Source organism: Melanerpes formicivorus, unplaced genomic scaffold (assembly GCF_026170545.1).
Source record: "Melanerpes formicivorus ecotype bairdi unplaced genomic scaffold, bMelFor1.0.p_v2 SCAF_7, whole genome shotgun sequence".
NCBI classification, from domain to species: domain Eukaryota; kingdom Metazoa; phylum Chordata; class Aves; order Piciformes; family Picidae; genus Melanerpes; species Melanerpes formicivorus.
Window position 1 is genome coordinate 24,811,094 of NW_027142359.1, and position 23,243 is coordinate 24,834,336.

General features: G+C 47.6%; 1 protein-coding gene across 4 annotated transcripts in view; it reads right to left on the reverse strand.

Annotated features, from left to right (window-relative positions):
• The window catches only part of RGS8 (regulator of G protein signaling 8), a 52,243-nt gene that overhangs the window by 27,688 nt on the left and 1,312 nt on the right, over window positions 1-23,243 (reverse strand). For 2 of the 4 annotated variants that reach the window (XM_068141489.1, XM_068141488.1), the window contains exon 1: window positions 5,242-5,429. The exons of 1 other annotated variant lie outside the window; for it this stretch is intronic. In XM_068141489.1, coding sequence (XP_067997590.1) covers window positions 5,242-5,346 — 105 coding nt within the window. In that variant the 5' untranslated portion in view covers window positions 5,347-5,429. Of the gene's footprint in view, window positions 1-5,241; window positions 5,430-23,243 lie in introns of those variants that run through there. One more of the 4 variants, XM_068141493.1, reaches the window with a different exon arrangement.

The window sequence follows — 23,243 nt, forward strand, 5'->3', positions numbered from 1 at the left end:
TCATTTTGATATTAGGCTTGAATCCCATCCAAAAATTTAAATCTCTTCAAGAAATACTTTAAAGCAATTTCCTCGTGACCCGCTACCAGCAAACACACAAGCAGCAAACACGTGCAGCATTGGAAGTGTTGGCTGTCACTGAGCAGAGGGGAAGGGAACTTTCCAGCCTGCCCCCAGGATGTTAATCATCTCTTCTCCGTCTCCAGGATGTTATTCACTCTCCCCATCACCTTAACTGCCTCCCCACCTATTCTGTGTGTTTTGTCCATTGATCGTCACTCAAAGAGGTTTTTTTAGCCACAAATTTCCACTGGGCCAAGTTTCACTTGGTCCCAGTTTCTGCAATCACAGAAGCCCGGAGCTGTTGAGGTTGGGAGAGACCTTGAAGATCATCAAGTCCAACTGCTCACCTAGAGCTTCCAATCCCACCACTACTGCTAAGCTGCTATCAGTAACCATGTCCCTAAGCACCATGTCTACATCTCTTTTAAATACCTCCAGGGATGGTGGCTACACCACTATGCTGGGCATCCTGTTCCAATGTTTGATAACTCTTTCTGTGAAGAAATTTTTCCTAGTACCCAACCTGTGCCTCCCCTGGCACAACTTGAGGCCATTTCCTCTTGTCCTGTTGCTTGTTGCATGTGTGAAGAGCTCAAACAATCCAAATGCTAGATAAAACTCCATGGCCTGAAGACATCTGTTCCTTCCAGTATGGCTGTCCTCACATACCCATCTGGACCAGGAAGGCAGCACTGGCTGGTAGCTGTGTGACTTTTGCCTCTCCAGTTACAGGGATGGTCCTCCAGGGGCTGGCAGCTGACCACCCTTCTCACTTTGGTGCTTGAAGATCAGAGGATGCCTACACAGCCTAGCTCATTTGCTTGGCTGGCATCTCCAATGGCTTTGCCTTAAACAAACTCCTTCACCTTGACATTTAAGCAGACTTCTCCCTGTCTTCTCACTCTTGCTCTTTTTGCTCGGGGGGTCTGCTGCTGCTCTGGGATTCTGTTATTTTATGCTTAACGAGCCGTCACACTGAGCCTGCTGCTGTTGCTTCCACTTCTCATTTCTGACTTGAGTGGCCCTGTCATATTTGCAATGATCCCTGTCACAAAGGCTTTGAACTTCTCCGGGGTTGTGCGTGCTCTTACTTCACAACTTTTTCTGGGTCTGTGCCAGCACTTCGCTTTTCTAGTGGCGTGCTGCAAGGAGCTTGTTTGAGGGCATGCTTCACAACTTCATGTTCCCAAAAGCTTTTTCCCAGCACCAATAGCGTGCTTCTTCAGACTGCTGTGATGTTTGGCAACTACATCTCCACAGGTGAAGACATTATTTGATAAGTTTTCATGAGATTCACAGAATCACAGAAACATTCTTGGAAACATTAGGTGTTCAAGAGGGGATTGGATGTGGCACTTGGTGCCATGGTTAGTCCTGAGGTCTGTGGTGACAGGTTGTACTTGATGATCTTTGAGGTCTCCTCCAACCTTGGTAATGCTGTGATTCAGGTTGGAAAAGACCCTCAGGATCACCAATTCTGTTGCTCTGTGATGTCTCTGGAAGATGCTCAGGGATGTAGGCTCCGTGGTTGCAAGCTGTCAATTACAGAAGGCCACAGCAGCCACTGCTTTGGGAATTCAGGTGACCTTCATGCTGTATGGCTCAACCACAAACTTGTACCTATGGTCCACTTCAGCTGTGATCCCAGGGGGCTTTGGGGTTTTGCTGCAGGGCTGGAAGGAACAACCAAGCTTGATGTGGAATGACAATCCCAGCAAACCTCTCATGATACAAAGTGTCATTCCATTTCCTCCACCACATGGATGTTAAAAACTCAGCCAGAATCCAGACTGGCACCTATATGAGCCCAACCTTATGGTGAGTCAAATCAATAAAACATTTATCTTGAGAGCTTCCCATTCTCCACCACTCTTTGCAGTTACAGATGGAAGAAAATTGTTAGCAACTTATATCAGACATGCAGTGCTCTGCTCTGCTGCCTGTGCTCACTGTGCTGCCCTGACTGCTTGATTCTCTGGTAGTCCATGGGAAAAGCACACTTGATCCAGCACAAGGTGGCTATTTTGGCAAGAAGCAATTATGACTTACGTGGATAGCTTCCTAAACTTTACAATGAATCAGACTTGTTTTACTTGTGGAGAAAACCATGACAACAGAATAGAATAGACCAGACCAGGTTGGAAGAGACCTTTGAGATCGAGTCCAACCTATCATCCAACACCACCTAATCAACTCAACCATGCAACCAAGCACCCTATCAAGTCTCCTCCTAAACACCTCCAATGATGGTGACTCCACCACCTCCCCAGGCAGCCCATTCCAATGGGCAATCACTCTCTCTGTGTAGAATTTCTTCCTAACCTCCAGCCTAAACCTCCCCTGGCACAGCTTGAGAGTGTGTCCTCTTGTTCTCGTGCTGGTTGCCTGGGGGAAAAGACCAACCTCCTCCTGTCTACAACCTCTTTCTACAAAGGAGCATCAGCAACTTCAGGAACTATTCACAGCTGTAGCTCAGAATGTTTCTAATGGGTTAATTTTTTAATACATCTTAAACCTCAAATATTGTCCACATCAGGCCAGGCAGGCAGGAAATCCTGAAAGGTGAAACGAGGAGAGCTTGAGTTTCAGGGGCAGGTGAGGAAAGCAAGCTGCTGATATATTGGGGGGGAAAGGGGGGGTTGGTGACAAAAGAAGCCACCTCACATGTACAAACAAGGCAGGGCAGGAGATAGGACACCCACTGAGTTGAACTCCCTTCAAAAATAAAAGGCTATGTTTAAAAATAAAAATTAGTTACATAAAGCATGATGCACAGTTCTCTCTCCATCTCAGCTCAAGAGCATGGCAGCTATTTAAATTCTCCTGTGCCAATGATAAAAGCATCTCCTGGACATGTTTGTAGCTCTGGGGCACTGCGATCGCTGCAGCAGAACAGATGCCTCCACTGCGAGATGGCTCCCGGCCCCAGCCTGCACGCTCCCAACTCCCTCCCCAGTTCCCCCAAGCAGGTAGGATGCAAAACCAACAGCTAAGCAGTGTGGGAGGCTCCAGGCTGAGGGGCAGGAATCAAAGGGAAGAATTTCCCCTTTAAAACACTTTATTCCAATTTCATAATTGTTCTCTGAGGAAACGTGCTCCCATGCCCAGGAGCAGCTCCACGTAAAGCAGCACGTCAGTGCCTCTGCGCTGGGGAGGATGCTGTTAGCGTGGAGCAGGGAGGCAGAAAGGATTGGACTTGACACAGCTGCTCTGTGCAGCCTTGGAGTCCTCCCAGCTTTCAGCATTGCTGCTGCTGTCAACATGGCAGTGTCTGTAAGGCGGTTGGTGTGCATAGCTAGGAAGCTGAGGCAGATCCATCCCAACAGACAGTGCTCCAGGAGGATCCCCTACCACAGACACTTCGTCCCTTGTACGTTTTGATCGAGATCTGATGCTCGACCCAGGCCAGGGAGTGAGGCTTGCTGACCAACGCAGTTAATTTCTTGCTGAGAGATCAGTCAAGGTGCTTGCAGGCAGCCTGCATTTTGTGAGCTGAACACTGCAAACTAGCAATTTATTGGATGTTACAAGTCAGCCCCGAGATCTGAGGGTTACAGCCAAAAATCCATTTATGACGGGCAAGGTCTGTGCTGCTTTGCTCTTATCACAGCGATTTCAAAGACCTGAGCTTACAGGGCATCCCGGACCCACAACAGGGATTTACTGGGGCTATTAACCTCTATACAGATACCCAACGTGGCTCGGGGAGGCCATTCCCGCTGCAGTAAAACACCTGAGCACGTGCTGGACTTTAAACACGTGAGCAGTTGTGTGAGCATTTGTAAGAGGAAGCACAGAGTTAACCGCACCGGTGAGCTGGGATTTCTCTTTCTTCTCTAGGGGCTGCTGCTCCAGTCTTAATTAAAACATAAATGAGGAGAGTTAGATGGGCTCATCTTCTTTCTCCAGCAGACGGTGGTTCTTTCATAAAGATGCCTGCTGCATCCAGCACCAATCCCTCCCCGGGAGACTGGCCTGCAATCTTCACCTGTGTCCTGCCGGCCTGGGTAGAGATATGCCCCAAGCTCTGCAAACATCTGCCCTAGTCAGACCCAAGGGACTGGGCAAAATCTCCAGAGCTATGTGGAAGGACTGCAGGGCAAGAGGCCAGGCTTGTCCTGCCAGTGCAGACAGCACCACTTCAGAGAAGCCTGGGGTGGCAGGAATAAGTGAGTCTCAGAGAAAGGCAGCACAGCAGGACAGAGAAAGCACCACCATGCAACGTGTGTGCTTCACAGATGGAGGAATGCAACTGCATTCCTCTGGGACTGGATGCAGGGATAGCCAGACAGAGAGAGATGCTATCACAGCAGGTCCTTTGCATTTCTTAGCTGTGCCAAATTACCAGTTTACTCCCTCCCTTCCACTCCCCTGCCCCTCCCCCCCCCCCCCCCCCCCAAATCAAATGACAAAGAGATGGCCCTTGTCACTGCAGGGGCCCCCACAAGTGACAGCAGTCCCACAGTCAGGGCTGCAGGAAAATGAGCCCCCTCGGGCTGGCCCCCTGCTCCTCCTCCAAAGGGTGTGCATGCTCCTGCCATCTGCAAGTTTCAACCATAGTCCCTGCCCAGTGCAGTTCTCTCCCCTCCAACACGTCCTCCTTTCGCTCCAATTAGTCTTATTTTTAACTAGCTCAGCTCCAGCGTTCAGCCTGAGCGTTTGTCACAGCATCACAGGCACCCAAATATTCCAAGGAAATGCAAGCCACCATTTAAAAATACCAACAAGAGTGGAGGGGTGGGGAAATGAGAGTGAAGATCTCAGAGCTGCAGGCACCAGCACAGACTGATGTTTTCTCCAAGCATCAAAGGCCTACTGCTAATCCCATTGAAACGGAGATCACCCCAGAACCAGCCCAGCTCCTGTATCAGCCCTGCCAGGGCTGGGTTGGGCTTAACACAAGAAATACGCTGTTCTCCTTCCCTGCCTGCTAATTAGAAGTGGTGCCTGTGTCCCTCTGACCATTCATAAGACACCACGGGAAGATAACTGCGCTGGGAAAAGCGCTGCCATGACATCCGAGCAGCACCCTTCCCCACCCGCCCTGCCTGCAGAACCGTCCTTCCCCCGAAACATCCAGGGCAGCAGCAAGGAGAAAAATCTCCCTCCCTGGGAATCATAACCAAGCAAAGGACTACAGGGCCTTCCATCACCCACCAAGGCCCTCCTGGCTCTTACCTGTCTTGCAGTTGGCAGCAGGGTGGTGGCTACATGGCTGTGGGTGCTTGATGGACATAGCTGGTTGGGACCTTGAGGAACAGTGCCTGCAGATTCCCGGTGCATCAGGAAGGGCGAAGGACTCAGCTTGCCCACAGTTATCTCTGGAGAAGCAGCAGTAGTGTGCCACTTTGCCTGGCTCCCTAGCCCTGCATCTCATGAAAAGAACAAGAGCTGGTGGAAAGAGGGGGGGTTAGGAAAGAGAGGGAAGGGGGAGAAGGGAGAGCGGGAGCATGCTCTCACAGATGCACACAGAGAGAGCAGCCAGAGGCTTGTATAGGATGGCACTGCCTGACTTGCTCTCATTATTGCCGCAGGCTGGCCGCTGCCCATGGAGAACTCGCCAGCATCCGCTGCTGACCGGGGGCACGGTGCGGGAAAGGGACAGGGAAGTGATTAGGACCTCATGGACCATCGAAGCAAGGCAAAGTACTGCCTGGGCACTGGGGTTGTCTTTGTTTGCTTTTACCTGGGACAGGAAATGCTGTACCAGAGGGCAGGAAGGAGCCATCATGAGAGAGAGTTCAGCTTTTTCTTGATGACTCCTTTCCTCTGTTGCACATTAAAAAAGTCCCCAGCCCCAGGCCTCCTCAGCCACTCTGAGGGATGGCATAGGGCTAGCCTGACCCAGAGCTTTTAAAGATGACATTGTACCAGGACAGACAGAAAGCAGGTTGCACATACCCAAAGCACCAACATCATTCAAAGCTCAGCCTCCTCCTCTCATTCCCGTTATCTGGGTCATGCCGATTGAGGTCCAAAGGCCTGGCAGGGCTGTTGGAGGGTGTGGAAAGGCATCCAGCTGCACTCCAGTGTGGCACAGAAAGCTGTGCACAGAGCTGTCTGCAGTCCCTGACACTGCTCATCTGCTGTCTACTGCAACAGACCACAAACGCCAGGGATTCAGAGACCCAGCTGCAATCCTTCCTGAAGGGGCACCGGTTTCTCGCTCCACAGATTTTTGCAATGTGCTTCTCTGAAGCATGGGGTGCTTAGAAGCATGTGCCCCCTTGGAAGGAAGCCAGAGCCTTGTGCCTATTGCCCTTGCCAGCTTTTTGAAAGATCCCACACTTCCTCCTCTCTCCCACCCTAGTGGTTTACTGCTTATAGGGGCTGGGTCTCACCTGGGGTGCTCACCTGGGTCAGAAGGATTAAAAAGAAAGCAAAGTCAGGTGCTGGAGGTATTAGACCTTCCCCTGAAAGAAACCTCTCACCTGTTTACTGCAGCTCCCTACCCTAAGGTTTCTCACCAGTGATTTCAGAGACATAGGGATCCCAAGCCCAGGGCTGCTGTGGGTGCAATGCACTTCAGTGCATCTACGACAAGCAGTGCATAAACTACAAGTGTAGAAAGCCTATGAGCCAATACTCTGCTCAGCAGTTAACCTGAGAGCACACCATGTTGACAGGTCCATCTCCCATAATACACCTTCAAGACTCACCTGAGCTCTCTCACACATCTACAGCAAAGCAAGATAGGACCCAGTCCTGCTGAGCCAAAAGACAGCAACCCAACCCCCTGCCTGTCCAGCTGGCCTCAGGATGATGGTGTCCAGCTCCAGGAAACATCTGCCTCACAGGTCACTCTGCCAGGAGCTGTCAGAATATATTTCAAGTCACAGCATGCCACCAGCCCTGGAACAGAAAAGGTCTCACTGTAGATCCATAGCTGCAGATGGCTTCTCTGTAGCAGGAGACACATCAGCCCAGAGGATGAATGTTTCAAGACCTACAACCAGGTACCCCTGTTCTCACCCAAGTAGAAGTAAGAAGCTGAGAAGTAAGAGCCTGACAATTTGCCCACCGCAAAGACACCCCAGCAGCACTGGGAAGCTGGATCCTTTTAGGCTGCTGAAGTAGGGAGTAGTATCACTGCAAGTAGTATCAAAGCAGGCATCTGCTTTACAGCCCTGTGCAGCTATAGTCTTTATCGTATAATCATAGAATGGTTTGGGCTGGAAGGGACCTTTAAGATGACTAGTAAAGCTGCCCCCAGCTTTACTCAGTGGATCTCAGTGGATGCCAGTCAGCTTCTTTATACCCTGGGGCTGGGAGATTTCCAAGTGACATCCATTCTCTATAGGGCTGGTTAATGCAGAGGTGCTGCAGTGTAATCTCCCAGCGCATTCAGGGGGGTGGGCATGAACCATCTTTGGAGACAAGAAGACCCATACCAGTGTCTTGTGGGGAGTGAGGAGCTGTCTGCTCTGCGCCCCAAAGCATCCTGCCAACCTTCCAGTCTCCAAGATGCCATGCCACCTGCCTGGGAGACAGACCCTCCAGCATCCTCACAGTCACACAGCTGGGGCCCAACATTCCTGGGTGGAAAAAGGGCAAAGCACCTCAGATGGTTTGCAATGTGGTGTCCAGGACTTTGCAGGGTCCTGCCACTCACAAGGGGCACGGCTGCCCATCACCACCTTGAAAGCTTTATAATGCAGGCAGGGATGACTTCACCCTGGGTGAGCCAGCATTTCCAGCTGTGTGTGAAAAAAAAACCCACAAACAACAACAATAAAAAACCCCTCAGAGGGTTTGTTTTGTACATGTGCAAAAGCCTAAACTTAGCAAGCAAGATGTTAATTTGTGAGGGGAAAATAGGCCATATTTATGTAACTGTGCAAAGCTGCAGCGAAGGCTACAGATCCACTGGGAGAGGAGAGTATGTTCAGGGCTAATGACAAACGCTGCTATTCACTAGGCTTTGTCAGGAGCTTCAGGAGCTGCATATTTATTGCCCAACACCCCAGAGCACCAGCTTTGAGGCTTTGCAGGCTAAGAATAGAGGTCTCGTTGTGTTTGTCTCTCCACAGCCTGGGTTTTGTCCGGGATTAGAGGCACCGGGGTGTGGAAGCCTGGCTGAAGGAGCACTGCAAATGGCAGCATCTCTGTTGGCCTGGGAGCAGCGCAGGGCCCTCAGCTCAGCAGGGGTGGGGAGTGCTGAATAAAGGGTGAATTCATTCACAGCCGTGCAGGATGGCATTAGTGCTGGCCCCCTGCTCACAGAGACATCCTCCGTGGTGGCCGGGGTGCTCACCAAACACAACTCCCTTGTGCATAAACAAAACCCAAACATCTTTCAAAGCAGGCAGCCCAGGCAGTGCCATTACTGAAATTAGCAGCTTGCCCTGGCTGTGAAGTCTGATGGCTTGGATCCATCTCCAGAGCCCTGGTCCCAGCAGGGGCAGGCGGCTTCCCCTGCAGCCCGTCTGCCCATGGCATTTCCCTCCCCTTCTCCTCACACACACACACACACACACATTCTGCCCTGCTTGAACGAGGTCATGAATCCAGCAGTACTCAGCCTTGGAAACACAAACCCCAGAGCCAGTCAGTCACCCAGGTGTCTTTCAGACACTCCACACTGTGAGTGGTTTTTCAGCTCCAGCTCTCATGATGTGGCAGTGCTGGTGGGAAGCAGCACAGTACTTCTACTTGTCTGACTTTGAATTTGAGGCTCTGGGACACTGGCAAAGCCCCTCCTTGGCTAAATTTGTCTTGAAAATGGTAGAAAAGGCTCTCAAAAATGTACTCCCAAAACAAAATCAAGATCAAAACCTCCAAGTTGTGGATGCTTGTGCAGCCTCTGGTCCCACTAGTCCTTAATCCTGGAGCCAAGTTCCAGACACCTAACTGAAGAGAGCTGGAGATGATCTCTATAAAGGATGGTGACCCTGGGCTTTGGGTGTCTGTAAAGAGAGTCCAAGCCAGTGGCAGTACTGAACAAAGGCACTGATTACAGAAGGGTGCATTGTATCTTCTATGTGACTGAAGCCCAGCCTGGGAGGTAAGGGAGACCATCCCATCACAGCAGAACAGCTGGCCAAAGGCTACAACTGACCTTAAATGGTGTTTCCAAAGAAAGGGAGATAGAACTGAGTGCTTTGAAACATACAAATAAAAGCTCTGCAAAGCAGAATCATCTCCTGGGGGAAAGCATCATCCCTGGAGAAGGCCTTTCTTGCTAAAACATCACATAACAGAGAACTCTTCTGGGAAAGGACTCTTGAGGTAACCTCTCTCTCTCTCCTAAAGCAAATGCCCCTGGAAGCAACATTCATTGGTGAAGAGTTTCTGGAGAGTAAAGAAAAGGAGGGGGGGAACAGTCTTTAAAAAGCCTGCTGTTAATGCTGCATTTACCCTTGCAGCAGCAGCAACACACAGAGCTCAGTGATGAACCATCATCTTCCAGTGCTCCTTTCCTAATCACAACTGAGAAGAATCTAACAACGTTCCTGCTGCTCTCTCATTTGCTTCCGCTGCAGCTCATCTCTCGCTCAAACCAACCCGCTGTGAGCAGTGGCTCTGCAAAATGTGTTTTGGAGTCATGTTCTGGCTTTCTGGTGCACAACAACAAGGGACTTCCCATCTGTTGCTGTTTGTTTAGCCCTTGCATCGCTAAACTAACATCTGGGGAAACTGCTGAGCCTCTATTTAGAGAGTGGTGCACTGGAGAGGAGATGAGCGTGAGTGTGTCTTTACCCTCTGTGGAAGATAGCATGACCTGAGTACCATTTGGCAAAGAACAAGAGGCCCAGGAACCAAGTTATTCCTCTCTAGTGCCCAGGCTGTTGCATTTAGATATTTTCATGACACTGGCCAAGATATATACGTGTTGTCTGACCATTTTGACCCTGAGAACTGGCTTCAGTGCCTGGAAAACCACATGTTAGGATAGAATAGAATAGAATAGAATAGAATAGAATAGAATAGAATAGAATAGAATAGAATAGAATAGAATAGAATAGACCAGACCAGACCAGACCAGGTTGGAAAAAACCTTTGAGATCATTGAGTCCAACCTAATCATCCAACACTATCAACTAAACCATGGCACCAAGCACCCCATCCAGCCTCTTCCTAAACACCTCCAGTGATGGTGACTCCATCACCTCCCTGGGCAGCACATTCCAATGGCAAATCACTCTTTCTATGAAGAACTTCTACCTAACATCCAGCCTAAATAAGTACCTGCAGTTTATTTTCTCTCTCCTTCTATCACTGTAGCTCAACAAAACCTAGACCTGTGCTGTGAAGCAGCAGAAGGCCTCTTGTAAGTAGCCATGATCTGGGAAGTTCTGTCCCCAGAAATTAAGTTGGTGTGGAGATGGGTCTGGCTCTGGTGCTTGAGGCTGGCTCCTATCCTGCTTCCTCCCTGCCAGCCAAACCCATCACTTGCCTGATGTCAACACTGCTCCCTGCTCAGCCTTCACCAGCATTGCCTCCAAGACTGGGGATAGCGCAATCCTGTCTTTGTAAACCTTATGCCTCTTCTCCACAGAGTTCAGCAGTGTCCAAGGTCTCAACATCTAAATTCAGTGCCACCCAGCTCCCTAAAACAGGCAGAAGAAATTGCCACAAAGTGAAAAAATATGTCAAATAGAGCACTGCCAGATAAGACAGCTACAGGATTGCTGCAGGAGGGAAAGCCAGTAAGTGAAAGATCCAAGGGGAAAACCATCAGTATTGCAAGTTCTTTAGGAAATACTCATGGAGGTAGAAGACAGCAACTGAGCACCTGTGGGAGGCAACGTTGGAGACCAACACTTTTGCTCCTGGCAATGCCTACAGGGCTAATAAAGACTCTTTGGATGTCTCAGGGAGAGGAGGGTATAAGCATACTAAACCTGATCTAGCAGCTTGCACAAATGCTTGATCTAGCAGCTTGCTAAGCCTACCTATGCTCACTGTGTGTTAAAGCCACAAAGCTGCTTTTGCTAGCCAAGTAGTGCACATCCTGCTTGTGCACACCCCTCATGCATGACTAAAGATGTTCAAAACAAAGGGACTCACTGTAAATACTTAAGGATTTCTCATTATCTGCCTTCACAAAGACATTATTTGCTTGACAGCAGCCAGATGAGATGTTCACAAGTTGTCTCAGCTGCACGGGCAAGTCAAGCAGCTCCAGACCACAATGATCCACAGCTGGACTTGATGATCTTAAAGGTCTTTCCCAACCTTAATGACTTTATGGTTCTATCATCATAAAATGGCTTAGGTTAGAAATTACTTTAGAGATCATCTACTTCAACCTCCCTGACATGGACAGGGATGCCTCTCAACTAGTCTTGGTTGCTCAAGCCTCAAGGAGCCTATGATCCTGAGCTCATAATGACTACAAAAGGCAGTGTAGATGCAAATCCCAGGAGGCCTGGGGACTTCAGGCAGAACACAGAATCTGCAGGAAAGGTGCAATGTAAACAGTCCCTCTGCTCTTAAAGAAATCCAGTATTGGGAACACCATCGTCCCCTGGGTGGATGGAGGTTAATGGAGGTGATGGAGGTTAAATCTGAGAGATGAAGTAAAAAAGAGGGGAGGGGGAAAAGGAGCTTTCACAGCTCTCAGAATATCAGTATCTATCGCTCTTGGAAGGCACCAACATCTAAAGATGACAGTGTGGTCAAATGTAAAACAAATTGTCCAAGCACAACAACACCACAAGCCATCTCTGCACTGGCCAAGAATCAAATGCCACTCACAACACCAAAAAGAGAATCAGTTCTCTCACATCAGTCTCTGTATTCCCTGATCACAGACAGGAGGGGAAGAGTTTTTCTGTATCAAACAGAATCATTCAACACCCAAGTCACGAGGCAGCAAGCAAACAGCTCTGCTCCTTGCCAGTCCAGAAGCACAGACTGAGAATGACAGCAGCAAGCAGGTTCTGATCAAGGGCACAGCTCCAAAGCCCACATCAGGCATTGCAGCTGAGACCACACCACGCTGAGCAGGACAAGGAGACAGCATCACAATGCTTAGCTGTCTGCATGACTGTTTACACCCCAGCATGGCATTTGCTTTTTCCCAACAGGACAAGTTTGTTGATTCCTGTTTAGCTTGTGACCCAGTACAAACACCAGCAGTTTCTGCTGTCAGAACAGCCGGTCATCGGCTGCTGCCTGCAGAGCTGGGGGTTTTCTCCTAAATACAGCAGCCTGCATTTATCTGCCTTGCATGGCACCCTAGTTTTTCCATGACCAGGTCTCAGGGTTTGAATCCCAGCCACATCCCTCTCCCAAAAGCCTGCAGATTCTCCAACTTCATGCTAGTTTCATAGTTTCATTCAGGGTTGGAAGGGACCACAAGGATCATCTAGTTCCAACCCCCCTGCCATGGGCAGGGACACCCCACACTAGATCAGGCTGGCCAGAGCCTCATCCAGCCTGGGCTTAAACACCCCCAGGGATGGGGCCTTGACCACCTCCCTGGACAACCCATTCCAGGGCCTCACCACTCTCATGGTGAAGAACCTCCTCCTCACATCCAGCCTGAATCTCCCCACCTCCAGCTTCATTCCATTCCCCCTAGTCCTATCACTACCTGAGATCCTGAGAAGTCCTTCCCCAGCCTTCCTGTAGGCTCCCTTCAGATACTGGAAGGCCACAATTAGGTCACCTCGGAGCCTTCTCTTCTGCAGACTGAACAGCCCCAACTCCTTCAGTCTGCCCTCATAGGAGAGGTGCTCCAGCCCTCTGATCATCCTTGTGGCCCTTCTCTGGACACCTTCCAGCACCTCCACATCCCTCTTGTAATAGGGGCTCCAGAACTGGACACAGTACTCCAGGTGGGGTCTCACCAGGGCTGAGTAGAGGGGGAGGATCACCTCCCTCGACCTGCTGGCCACACTTCTCCTGATGCAGCCCAGGATCTGATTGGCTTTGCAGGCTGCAAGTGCACATTGAGAGCTCATGTTGAGCTTTTTGTCCACCAGCACCCCCAAGTCTCTCTCCTCAGGGCTACTTTCCAGCCAGTCACTGCCCAGCCTGTATTTGTGCCTGGGATTGCCTCGACCCAGATGCAGAACCCTGCACTTGCTCTTATTGAACTTCATGAGGTTGGCCTGTGCCCACCTCTCCAGCCTGTCCAGGTCCCTCTGGATGGCCTCCCTTCCCTCCAGCGTGTCTGCTGCACCACACAGCTTGGTGTCATCAGCAAACTGTTAACAAACAGATGAAACTACAGTTTCTACTCTGCAGCCAAGGCTGAAGTAAATGTTCCTGGGACAAGCACCTGAAAATACGTAAATTTCATTACTTTGCCCCCATCCATGCAGCATCATCCAAACATTTTGTAGCCAGGTTCATCTAGAATCCCATTAGGGATGACTATGCCAAAAAGAATCATAGAATGGTAAAAAGATTTAGTATTTGTCATGGACTGCCTCTTCCCTATCGAAAAAGACCTTTTAATCTGGTTACAGAATGATATCACTCTGGATTAAGATTAATTTCCTCCCCAAACCCACACAGTTTACTTGCCCAGCACCTTCCAGACTGCTTTCATTTCAGGTTATTTCTTTTTTTTCCCTTCTTTAAATGAAAATTAAACTGATCTGTAATTACCTAGGTCCTGTTTTGCTTCCTTCTGTGGCCAGGTACTGCATGATTTTTACAGCACTCAGACTCATCACCTATTCCCCCTGATTTGTCCAAACTCACCACAAACTATTCTGAAACCACTTCAGCTATTTTTTTTCTTTATTAGAATTGCTGCTTCTCAGACAGCTTGAGCCCACCTGCTTTCCCAAGAGCCCTCTTGAATGTCTTGTTTCCCTCTATCCTAAGCAGAGTTCTCACTGTCATTACCACCAGCAGTGCTAGTCAGCACTTCTTTCTCTCGAACATCAACAAGTATGGAAAAAATAAAGCATAAAACACTTTGGCCTTCTTGACATTTTTTCAATAGGTCTTTCTATTCCCACAATCATCCCACAGGCAGATTAATAGCATGGGAAGGACCAAGGAAAGTGCTGACCTGCTCATTTGTCAGTGCTTACCAGGGCTACTGCAAAGAAGGGTTGCCACAGACATTAAATGTTTGTTACATTATGGGATTGTGATGAAACAAAAGGCACTTGTTCTGCAGGCTTAGAGACAGAAACTAACCACACAGTTACAAAGGGAGAATTGAAGTTGTTCTTTTAGGTCACTGTCACCAAAAGCTCCCTCCCTTTGCTCAAGAGGCAAGCTTTCAGTCAGGCAACCTGGAGAGACCAAGCTGTAATATTGAGACAGAAACCTGGGAGGTGGGGCAAATGAAGTCTCATTTAGCTATGCAAGCTGTACAGTGCAGTCCAACAAACATTGCATGAAACATTATAAATGGCAACAGTTAAGTGGCAACCATTTGTATAGGGTCAGAGTGCCCTGATGAAAGATTTGGATAAGCCCATGGAGCTTCCAGGGGGTATTGCCTCCTGAAGTCTCTACCTGTGCCTGCAACAGGGACCATATGACTAAGGGAGTTGGACAAAGTAATCCACAGAAAGGGGAGAAATTAGAGACATTAGCATAGAACCACAGAACGGTCTGGGTTGGAAGGGAACTCTGAAGGGCATCCAGTCCAACCCCCTCTGCAGTCAGCAGGGACATCCTCAACTAGATCAGGTTGCACAGAGCCCTGTTGAGCCTCACTTTGAGTATCTCCGGGCATGAGGCCCCAGCCACCTCCCTGGGCAACCTGTTCCAGTGTTGCACCACCCTCATGGTAAAGAATCCGTTCCTAACATCCAATCTAAACTGCTTTTCTCCAGTTTGAAGCCACTGTTCTTGTCCTATCACCACAGGCCTTTGTAAATGTCTCTCTCCATCCTTCTTGTAGGATCCCCTTTGGGTACTGGAAGGCTGCTATTGGGTCTCCCTGGAGCCTTCTCTTCTCCAAGCTGAACAGCCCCAGCTCCCTCAGCCTGTCCTCGTAGAAGAGGTTCTCCAACCCTCTGATCATTTTGCATGAGTAATCCTAGATCCAGGGAGGGGAAGACAAACCAAAACAAACCTACAACAGTTCAAAAGCAAGGTCAAGTGAAACACAAGAGCTGCCAAAGAGGTCATACAAGTACTGAGCTCAGCTAGAAACATCCTGCTGCTCAGTAGCCTCGTGTTCAAGTCCAGACTGTTGAAAGCAATGTGAGTTAAGCAACTTACCCTCCTGCTTTTATACCACTGGGGTGGGCACAGCCTTCAGCAGACTTTGATGAGACTTTTCATCCTCAGCTTTACTTATCCTCCAGGCACACTTCATAAAATTCATAAACCTTGCTCTAAACGGACTTCCCCGTGAAAGGACATTCTCTGTTTAGGGATTTCTTAAAATGCATGGCTTTTTTTTGTAACTGCACGTTATATGATGTCTGTTCTCCACAACAAGGTGCACAGTATCACAGGAGACACAAAAGAACCCACACTGTGCACCTCAGGCTTTTCGTTCACGCTGAGGAAAGACGGAGGAATAAAATGGCAGCTTAATGGTTTTGAAGGGAACACTATCCCCTAGGAAAACACACTAAAGTCTTCTGTCTGTCCCCAGCCGTTTAAAGAACATCCTCAGCACTTCCTACTGTTACATGATAAATTCTGATTATTTTGACACTTTTCAATATCTCAAAATCTTTTTAAGCAGGAGCCCCAAGGTGGCAGCATGAATTAACTGCAGTTATTACATTTCGGAGCCAGCTCATTCCTATATTTGCCATATCTCAGTCTCTTACTCCTATTCCTCACCTGAGTTGCAGCAGCTGTTTGGATGAGGCCAGGCAATGTGCTGGATCCAAACACTGGTTCCAGTGGAAGCAATGAAAGGCTGCTCACCAGACATCCCTCAAGCCCTTTGATCAGTGCCGCCAACGAGCAGAAAGTACAGCTGGGACTGACCTTGACATGAAGAAAGAAAGGGCCTGCAGGCTCCCAGCTTAGATTTAAACAGAAAGGTTTTCAGGCAGCATTAACAAAATTATAAACTGGCAGAAATTGCCTTTCAGAAAGTCTAATTCCAGCTGAATGTCATCCTGACTACAAAGTACCTCTTTGTATATTAATGTGCTCAGCCTAGCAATTTAACTACTGAGTCTACATTTAATGGTTGTTTATATTCATTAATATTTATCTCATCTTCCACAAATGAAATTAGTAACAGCATGCCAGATACTTTCTTCCTTCATGTGGCTCCTGCAAAAGCATTAAAACCAGCAAGCTATCTCCAAAGGCAACTGCAGGCAGAGCTGGGTTCTGTGTGTTTCTGAGGCAGCTGGGCTAAAACTGTGTTCCTTCCATTAAAATTATCTCCCTATTTTTAATTCCCTGGCTCTGTCTTTACTTACACAACATAAACAGTGAATAATATGAAATGAGAATTTAGGGCTCTATACAGTCTCCCTTTAAATTCCAGTCAAAGCATTCTTGGGATTTTTATATGACATCACAGAATCACCAAGGTTGGAAGAGACCTCAAAGATCATCGAGTCCAACCCGTCACCACAGACCTCATGACTAAACCATGGCACCAAGTGCCACGTCCAATCCCCTCTTGAACACCTCCAGGGACGGGGACTCCATCACCTCCCTGGGCAGCACATTCCAGTGACGAATGACTCTCTCAGTGAAGAACTTTCTCCTCACCTCGAGTCTAAACTTCCCGTGGTGCAGCATGAGACTGTGTCCTCTTGTTCTGGTGCTAGTTGCCTGGGAGAAGAGACCAACCCCCTCCTGGCTACAGCCTCCTTTCAGGTAGTTGTAGAGGGCAATGAGGTCTCCCCTGAGCCTCCTCTTCTCCAGGCTAAACAATCCCAGCTCCCTCAGCCTCTCCTAAAGCTCCACCCCAAGCTCTTGCCTTCCATAATTGCTTTTTAAAACTTTTTTACTAGGGATATGACAAAGTCCTTTTAATTTGAACTCCAGCAATCCTTGTAAAGAAGCATGGGAGGTTAGAGATGAGCTGGCTTTCTCTGTGAGCTGTTAACAGTATTCCTGGGCTGCTCCCTCTGGGACAATACCACCCTGTGTGACCTTGAGCTAGTCAGCTCATCATCCACCCACCTCCTGTTTGTTCTCTGCTCTGCTTGCACAGAGCCACCAAAAAACAGCATTCCAGTTATCACAGGCAGTATGACCCAGGAGAAACATCATATCCATTCTGCTCTGGACACTGTTGTTTTGCCACTTAAAGTGAAGTGATGCCATTTGAAAGGATTTGAGTTGCTCAGTAGCACCCTACTCAGAGCCCTGGCGCTGTAATTGCTGTCAAATTAGGTCTGTTCATGCAACAAGAAAACAACATTTAAGGCTTTTATTTTGCAGAACCATGCTGGATGTCTTTTACTCTATACACAAAGATTTAGTGACAAGAAGAATTGAAGAGATGACAAATGAGGAGCCTGCATTTCAAGGAACACCATCAAAGAGCTGAAGCCTTCAACTACAATTCTCTTCAAATGGCTATGCAAACAAGTGAAATTCTCAGGACTGGGAGTGGTTTTAAATCTCTCCAAATAGAGGATAGTATTAAAAGTAAAAAAAGAAGAAGAAGAAATCCAATAATGCACAATGATTGTTGTTCCAGAGAAAACTGCCTCTGTGCATGCCCCTTGTACTAACTGTTCTCAGAAATGTTTTTGTGCCGTTCCCTTCGCTATGCCCCTGCTCCTTGGGAAAGGGCAGTGCTGCCAAAGCTTGCTGCCTCTGTTTTCAGGTACTTGGTGATCTTTCTGATAATGTATGTATTTTAGAAACATGAACAGAACTACGTGGTTGGCACTGGGTTTTGCAACCCCCAAAAAAGAAGAGATCCCTTTGCAGAATACAGAGCAGAAAGGGAAGGTCGATAAACACAAATGGTAACAAACATCTGGGGAGAAGAAAGATTTTAAACAGCCTTTAGCAGCATCAACCACTTCACTTCAGGCCACTTCAGGTGTTGATGGGTGGACAGAAAGTTACTGCTGGTACCAGAGGAGGTATACAGTGAGCTCCACAGGGCAGTAGGTGACAGTGCCTGAAACTGCACGGCTTAAAACTGATGTGATATTCATTCATAGAATCATACAATCAATCAGGTTGGAAAAGACCTTTGAGATCGTCAGGTCCAACCTATTACCTAATACCTAACACCTCATGATAACTAAACCATGGCTTCAAGTGCCACGTCCAATCCCCTCTTGAACACCTCCAGGGATGGTGACTCCACCACCTCCCTGGGCAGCACATTCCAATGGCCAATGACTCTTTCTGTGAAGAACTTTCTCCTCACATCCAGCCTAAACTCCCTCTGGCGCAGCTTGAGACGGTGTCCTCTTGTTCTGGTGCTGGTTGCCTGGAAGAAGAGACCAACCCTCACCTGGCTACAACCTCCCTTCAGGTAGTTGCAAAGAGCAATAAGGTCTCCCCTGAGCCTCCTCTTCTCCAGGCTAAACAACCCCAGCTCCCTCAGCCTCTCCTCGTAGGGCTTGTGCTCAAGGCCTCATTCTGGACACGTTCAAGTGTCTCAATGTCCTTCTTAAATTGAGGAGCCCAGAACTGGACACAGTACTCAAGGTGTGGCCTAACCAGTGCTGAGTACAGGGGCAGAATGACCTCCCTGCTCCTGAAACCAGAAATTTGGGTCTTCATTCCTCCTGATAACCCACATGGGAAGACAGAATAGAACAGAACAGGTTGGAAGAGACCTTTGAGATCATCAAGTTCAACCTATCATCCAACAATATCTAACCAATTTAACCATGGCACCAAGCACCCCATCAAGGTACCTTGTGAATGGATCAAAGGAGAGAGTTAAATTAGGCAAGAGGAAATACTTTTCAGAATAACATAGTTTAACAGAACTCATGGCTACAGAAATGTGAATGCATTTAGATAGGAATAATTACATATATGAATAATTACACTTAAATGTACTGTGCTGTATATTTACATAGAAATTAATCTATTTGAATATATTATGCCCAAATTCATGGGAGAACTGTCCATAATGCTTTTCTTAAGCTCTGCTTCAGCATTACAGCAGACATAAAGGCTACCAAAACATAACAAGGGAGCTGGAGCCTGATGGATTATTAGAGGCAAATGTGACCAATCCATCTGAACAGATCTGTCACGGAGCTCTGTTTGCTGTAAAATCGTGGCTGGCACAGCTGGTGACTGCATGTAATCAACATTTTTTAATTACATAAAACAATGCTTGGGAAAAAGACAACAAACTAGAACACAAGCCTAAATCAAGAGCCCAAATATTTAGAGGTGAAGTCATGTGAAGCTTACACAGGGGACTTCCATCTGGTGCCATTTAGGTGGCTATCAGTCATTCCAGGCCTTCTGTGCTGCTGCTAGCACATGGGCCAAAGAATGCACCAAGCATCTTCACGAGAAGGCTGGCTGCACACTGACAACAGCAAGTGTGGTCAAAACAGATCACTGTGCAAGCAGCTGAAGATATAAAGTAAGTGAAGGGAAGATAGGAGCCCTTTATATTTGAGTACAAACTCTCCTTATCCTTCCTCTCTTACCACTGCAGATTTTTCCTCTCAAGCTGCCTGTGCTTATCAGGTGCTGGCCATCAGTGAAGCATCACCTGCTGCCATACCTGCTCCATTCCTCCCAGAGGGAGAGATGCCAGAGCAGTGGAGTCATGCCTGCCTGGGGCCACACGAATGTACAACACACCCCCTCCTGTTCACAGGCAGCAACATGGGGTCTAGCATACAACCTAGCTCCAGGGGCAGCTTTCTACACCACAGTAACATCCCCTGGCTTCCACCACACTGAGTGTCCTTGCACCAGGTCTGAGCTAAGGCCTGCATGCTCTACAAGACAGCAGAAAAGTATACACAAATGTCCTTCTGTGCAACCCAGGCTATAGAAGAGTGATGGCACGGAGCAGTAGTTCCTCCCTACTCCCCACAGGCTAAAACAGTGGGTACCAATCCAGCTGCAAATAGCTGAAACCATTCTTTGAATACTTCTACTCACTTGTTACAAAGGATAATGTTTAAATACAGCAGTAGTCTGTTTTCAGCAGAACTGGGAATTAATCAGCACCCTGAACCTCTGGGTATCTGCAGCATGGGATTACACAAAGCTGCTGTGAAGTTAATATTGTAGTTTAGCTAATAAGAGAGAGCCCAGCACAATATAGGATTAAATCCCATCCTGAGTTCTGAAAACAGTTCTTGTGCAAAACCCTTACAGCCAAATTCACCCAAGCCATCTAAGGGTGACTGAAATCAAATGCTGCAATCTCTTCCTTCATGGAAATAGACTGGATAGGCCTAGAAACTTTAGGAAAAACAAAACACACACACAAGAAAATGAGAAAAAACAACCTAATCAAACAAAACATACACACACACAAACCCCCACAAAAAAGCCCCCAAACACAAAGGCAAAACAAATAAAAAATAACCCCCAAGCAACCAACCAACATTCCCAGACAAAAGCCAAACCCAAGACAAAACAAAGCCAATACAAGACCCCACACTTGGGCTGCTGAGCATTCCACCAGCACGCTACATTTCTACATTGATAGTGATTTCATTGATTTCTACATTGACAGTGAACGTGTAAAGAGACTGCACAAAAGTCCTCAGGCCTTGAGGGGTGACCTCTGGAGGCCCCTTCCAACCATGAAGTCTTGGGTGACAGGTTGGACTTGATGACCTTTGAGGTCTTTTCCAACCTTATTGATTCTATGATTCTGTTCTGGAAGGCAAAACCCCCACTGAAACCCACCTGAAGCACCTCTCTGATGTTATGAGAGGATAGTATCAATTTACCAGAGGGTTTTTCCAGTGAAACCTCTTGAAACATCTACACAGTCAGTTGCCCTATAGGCAAGCAATCATCTGTCTCCTTTTTCACCAGTGTTTGGTTCGGCTCTAACAGAAGGAAGCCAACAAGCTGCTGGGGCTAAATTAGGGATGCAGAGGCCTTACATACAGCCCTGTCTCCTGCAAGGTCATTTGTACAATCCTATCACCCACCCAAATGTTCATATGCCATATATACTAGTAATTAGGTTCTCTGGAGTTGAGAAGAGCATGTCAGCAAAGACATTCAACCATCACATGCTGGTCCAAACTGGCAAGGACTCAAAACAAGCCTCAGGTAGCACCTGTGTCCAGCACACACACACACACACTCAGCCACAGGCAGCATAAACCAGCTGTATTATTCCTTGCTCTTTGGACAAAAAGGAAGAGTATAAAGGCATCCTCAAGAACTTTGGGCTCTCCCTAAACTGCTGAACAGATTTATGCTGCTAGCCTGGATTAGATCTGGAGATTTGTGCTGCATGAGGAATTGTATTGAAAGCCACCTTCATTCCTAGGGGTTGGAAGGGATCGCTGAAGCTCATTGAGTCCAACCCTGCTGTCAAAGCAGGATCACCCAGGGCAGGTCACACAGGAATGCATTCAGATGAGTTTGGAAATTCTCTGAAGAAGGAAACTCCACAACCTCTCTGGGCAGTCTGTTCCAGTGCTATGTCACCCTCACAGTAAAGAAGTTTTCTGTCATGTTGAGATGGAACTTCCTGTGTTCCAGTTTGTGTCCATTGCCCCTTGTCCTATCACAGGACACCACTGAAAAGAGACTGACCCCTTTTTCTTGACACCCACCCTTCAGATATCTGTAAACATTAGCAAGATCCCCTCTCAGTCTTCTCTTCTCCACACTAAACAGGCCCAGGTCCCTCAGCCTTTCCTCATCAGATGTTCTGATCCCTTAATCATGCTCATAGCCCTCTGATGAACACTCAATTTCATCCCTGTCCCAGCTAGCTCAGAGGAATTTGGGATGCATCTTTTCTGCTGACCTAATTGTGGCAGGAGTGCAGCAGCTCGGGTGACACATCTTGTTGCAGATTTTTCACTGCAGCTAATCGTGGCTGTGTCACACAATTAAAGAGTTTTGGGGAGTCCTTAATCCAGCAGTGGCTAAACAAACCTCACACAGAGCAGCTTACACATGAGGGGTGTGCACACATTAGACAGCTTGCTCACCTTTTAACAGGTGCTCTCAAGCATGTTCCAGGCACACAGTGTGACATCTCTGCCTAAGCCTCTTAAGAGCATCAGTTACCCCTTGAGCACTTATTCATAGATTCATAGAATGGTTTGGGTTGGAAGAGACCTCAAAGATCATCTAGTTTCAAGCCCCTTGCCATGGGCAGGGGCACCTTCCATAAGATCAGGCTGCTCAAGGCCTTGAACACCTCCAGGGAAGGGGGTATCCACAGCCTCCCTGGGCAACCTCTTCCAGTGTCTCACCACCCTCACTGTAAAGTCTAAATCTGCCCTCCTCAAACTTCAATCCATTCCTTCTCGTCCCATCAGAAGCCCTTGTAAAAAGTCCCCACTTGATGATAATCCCAATTTAAAGAATAAATAAAGAATAGACAGAATTCAGCAAACATTTCCCTCTGCAAAACAAATGATGCAGCACCCCTTATTTAAGATAGTATTTTTCTAAATGCAGCACATTCTGTTTACAATGGCTATAAATAAGTCTGGAGGGAGTGAAGAACTTCTGAGAATTAACTTGTTATTTGGAAGCAAGCCTCTGACATCCCTGCTTTAGGAACACAGATGATCCTCAAGCCAATTCCATGCAAATCTTAATCTTACTCCCAGTAAAGAAGCTAAATATAAAATCCAGTATCCTCTAGAAAAGTAGTTTGGGCGTAACACACAGCCTTGTAGTGGCTGAATTCCATATCACCACTCACAGGTTAAGGGGGGAATAGATATAATAATGATTAATAATAGATCTATAATTAATAATATATATAATAATATTATATATAATGTATTGTTATATAGACAAACTTTATATATGTGTGTGTATAAAATATGTATTTTTATATGTATACATATAGAAATTAGTATAAATCCTCATCAGATGCCTCTCCTCCTCAAAAGAACAGCCAAATTAAAACCTTGATTTGAATATGGCTCTGCTAAAGGGATCCAGCTTTCAGCTCAGCTTCCTAAGGAGCATTAAGAAAAGTGTCCCCAGCAGGTCTAGGGAGGTCGTCCTCCTCCTCTACTCTGCCCTGGTGACACCACACCTGGAATGCTGTGTGTGGTTGTGGGCTCCCCAGTCCAAGAGAGAGAGAGGGATCTGCTGGAGAGAGTCCAACAGAGAGCTATGAGGGCAATTGTGCAACTTGAACATCTCTCCTACGAAGAAAGGAC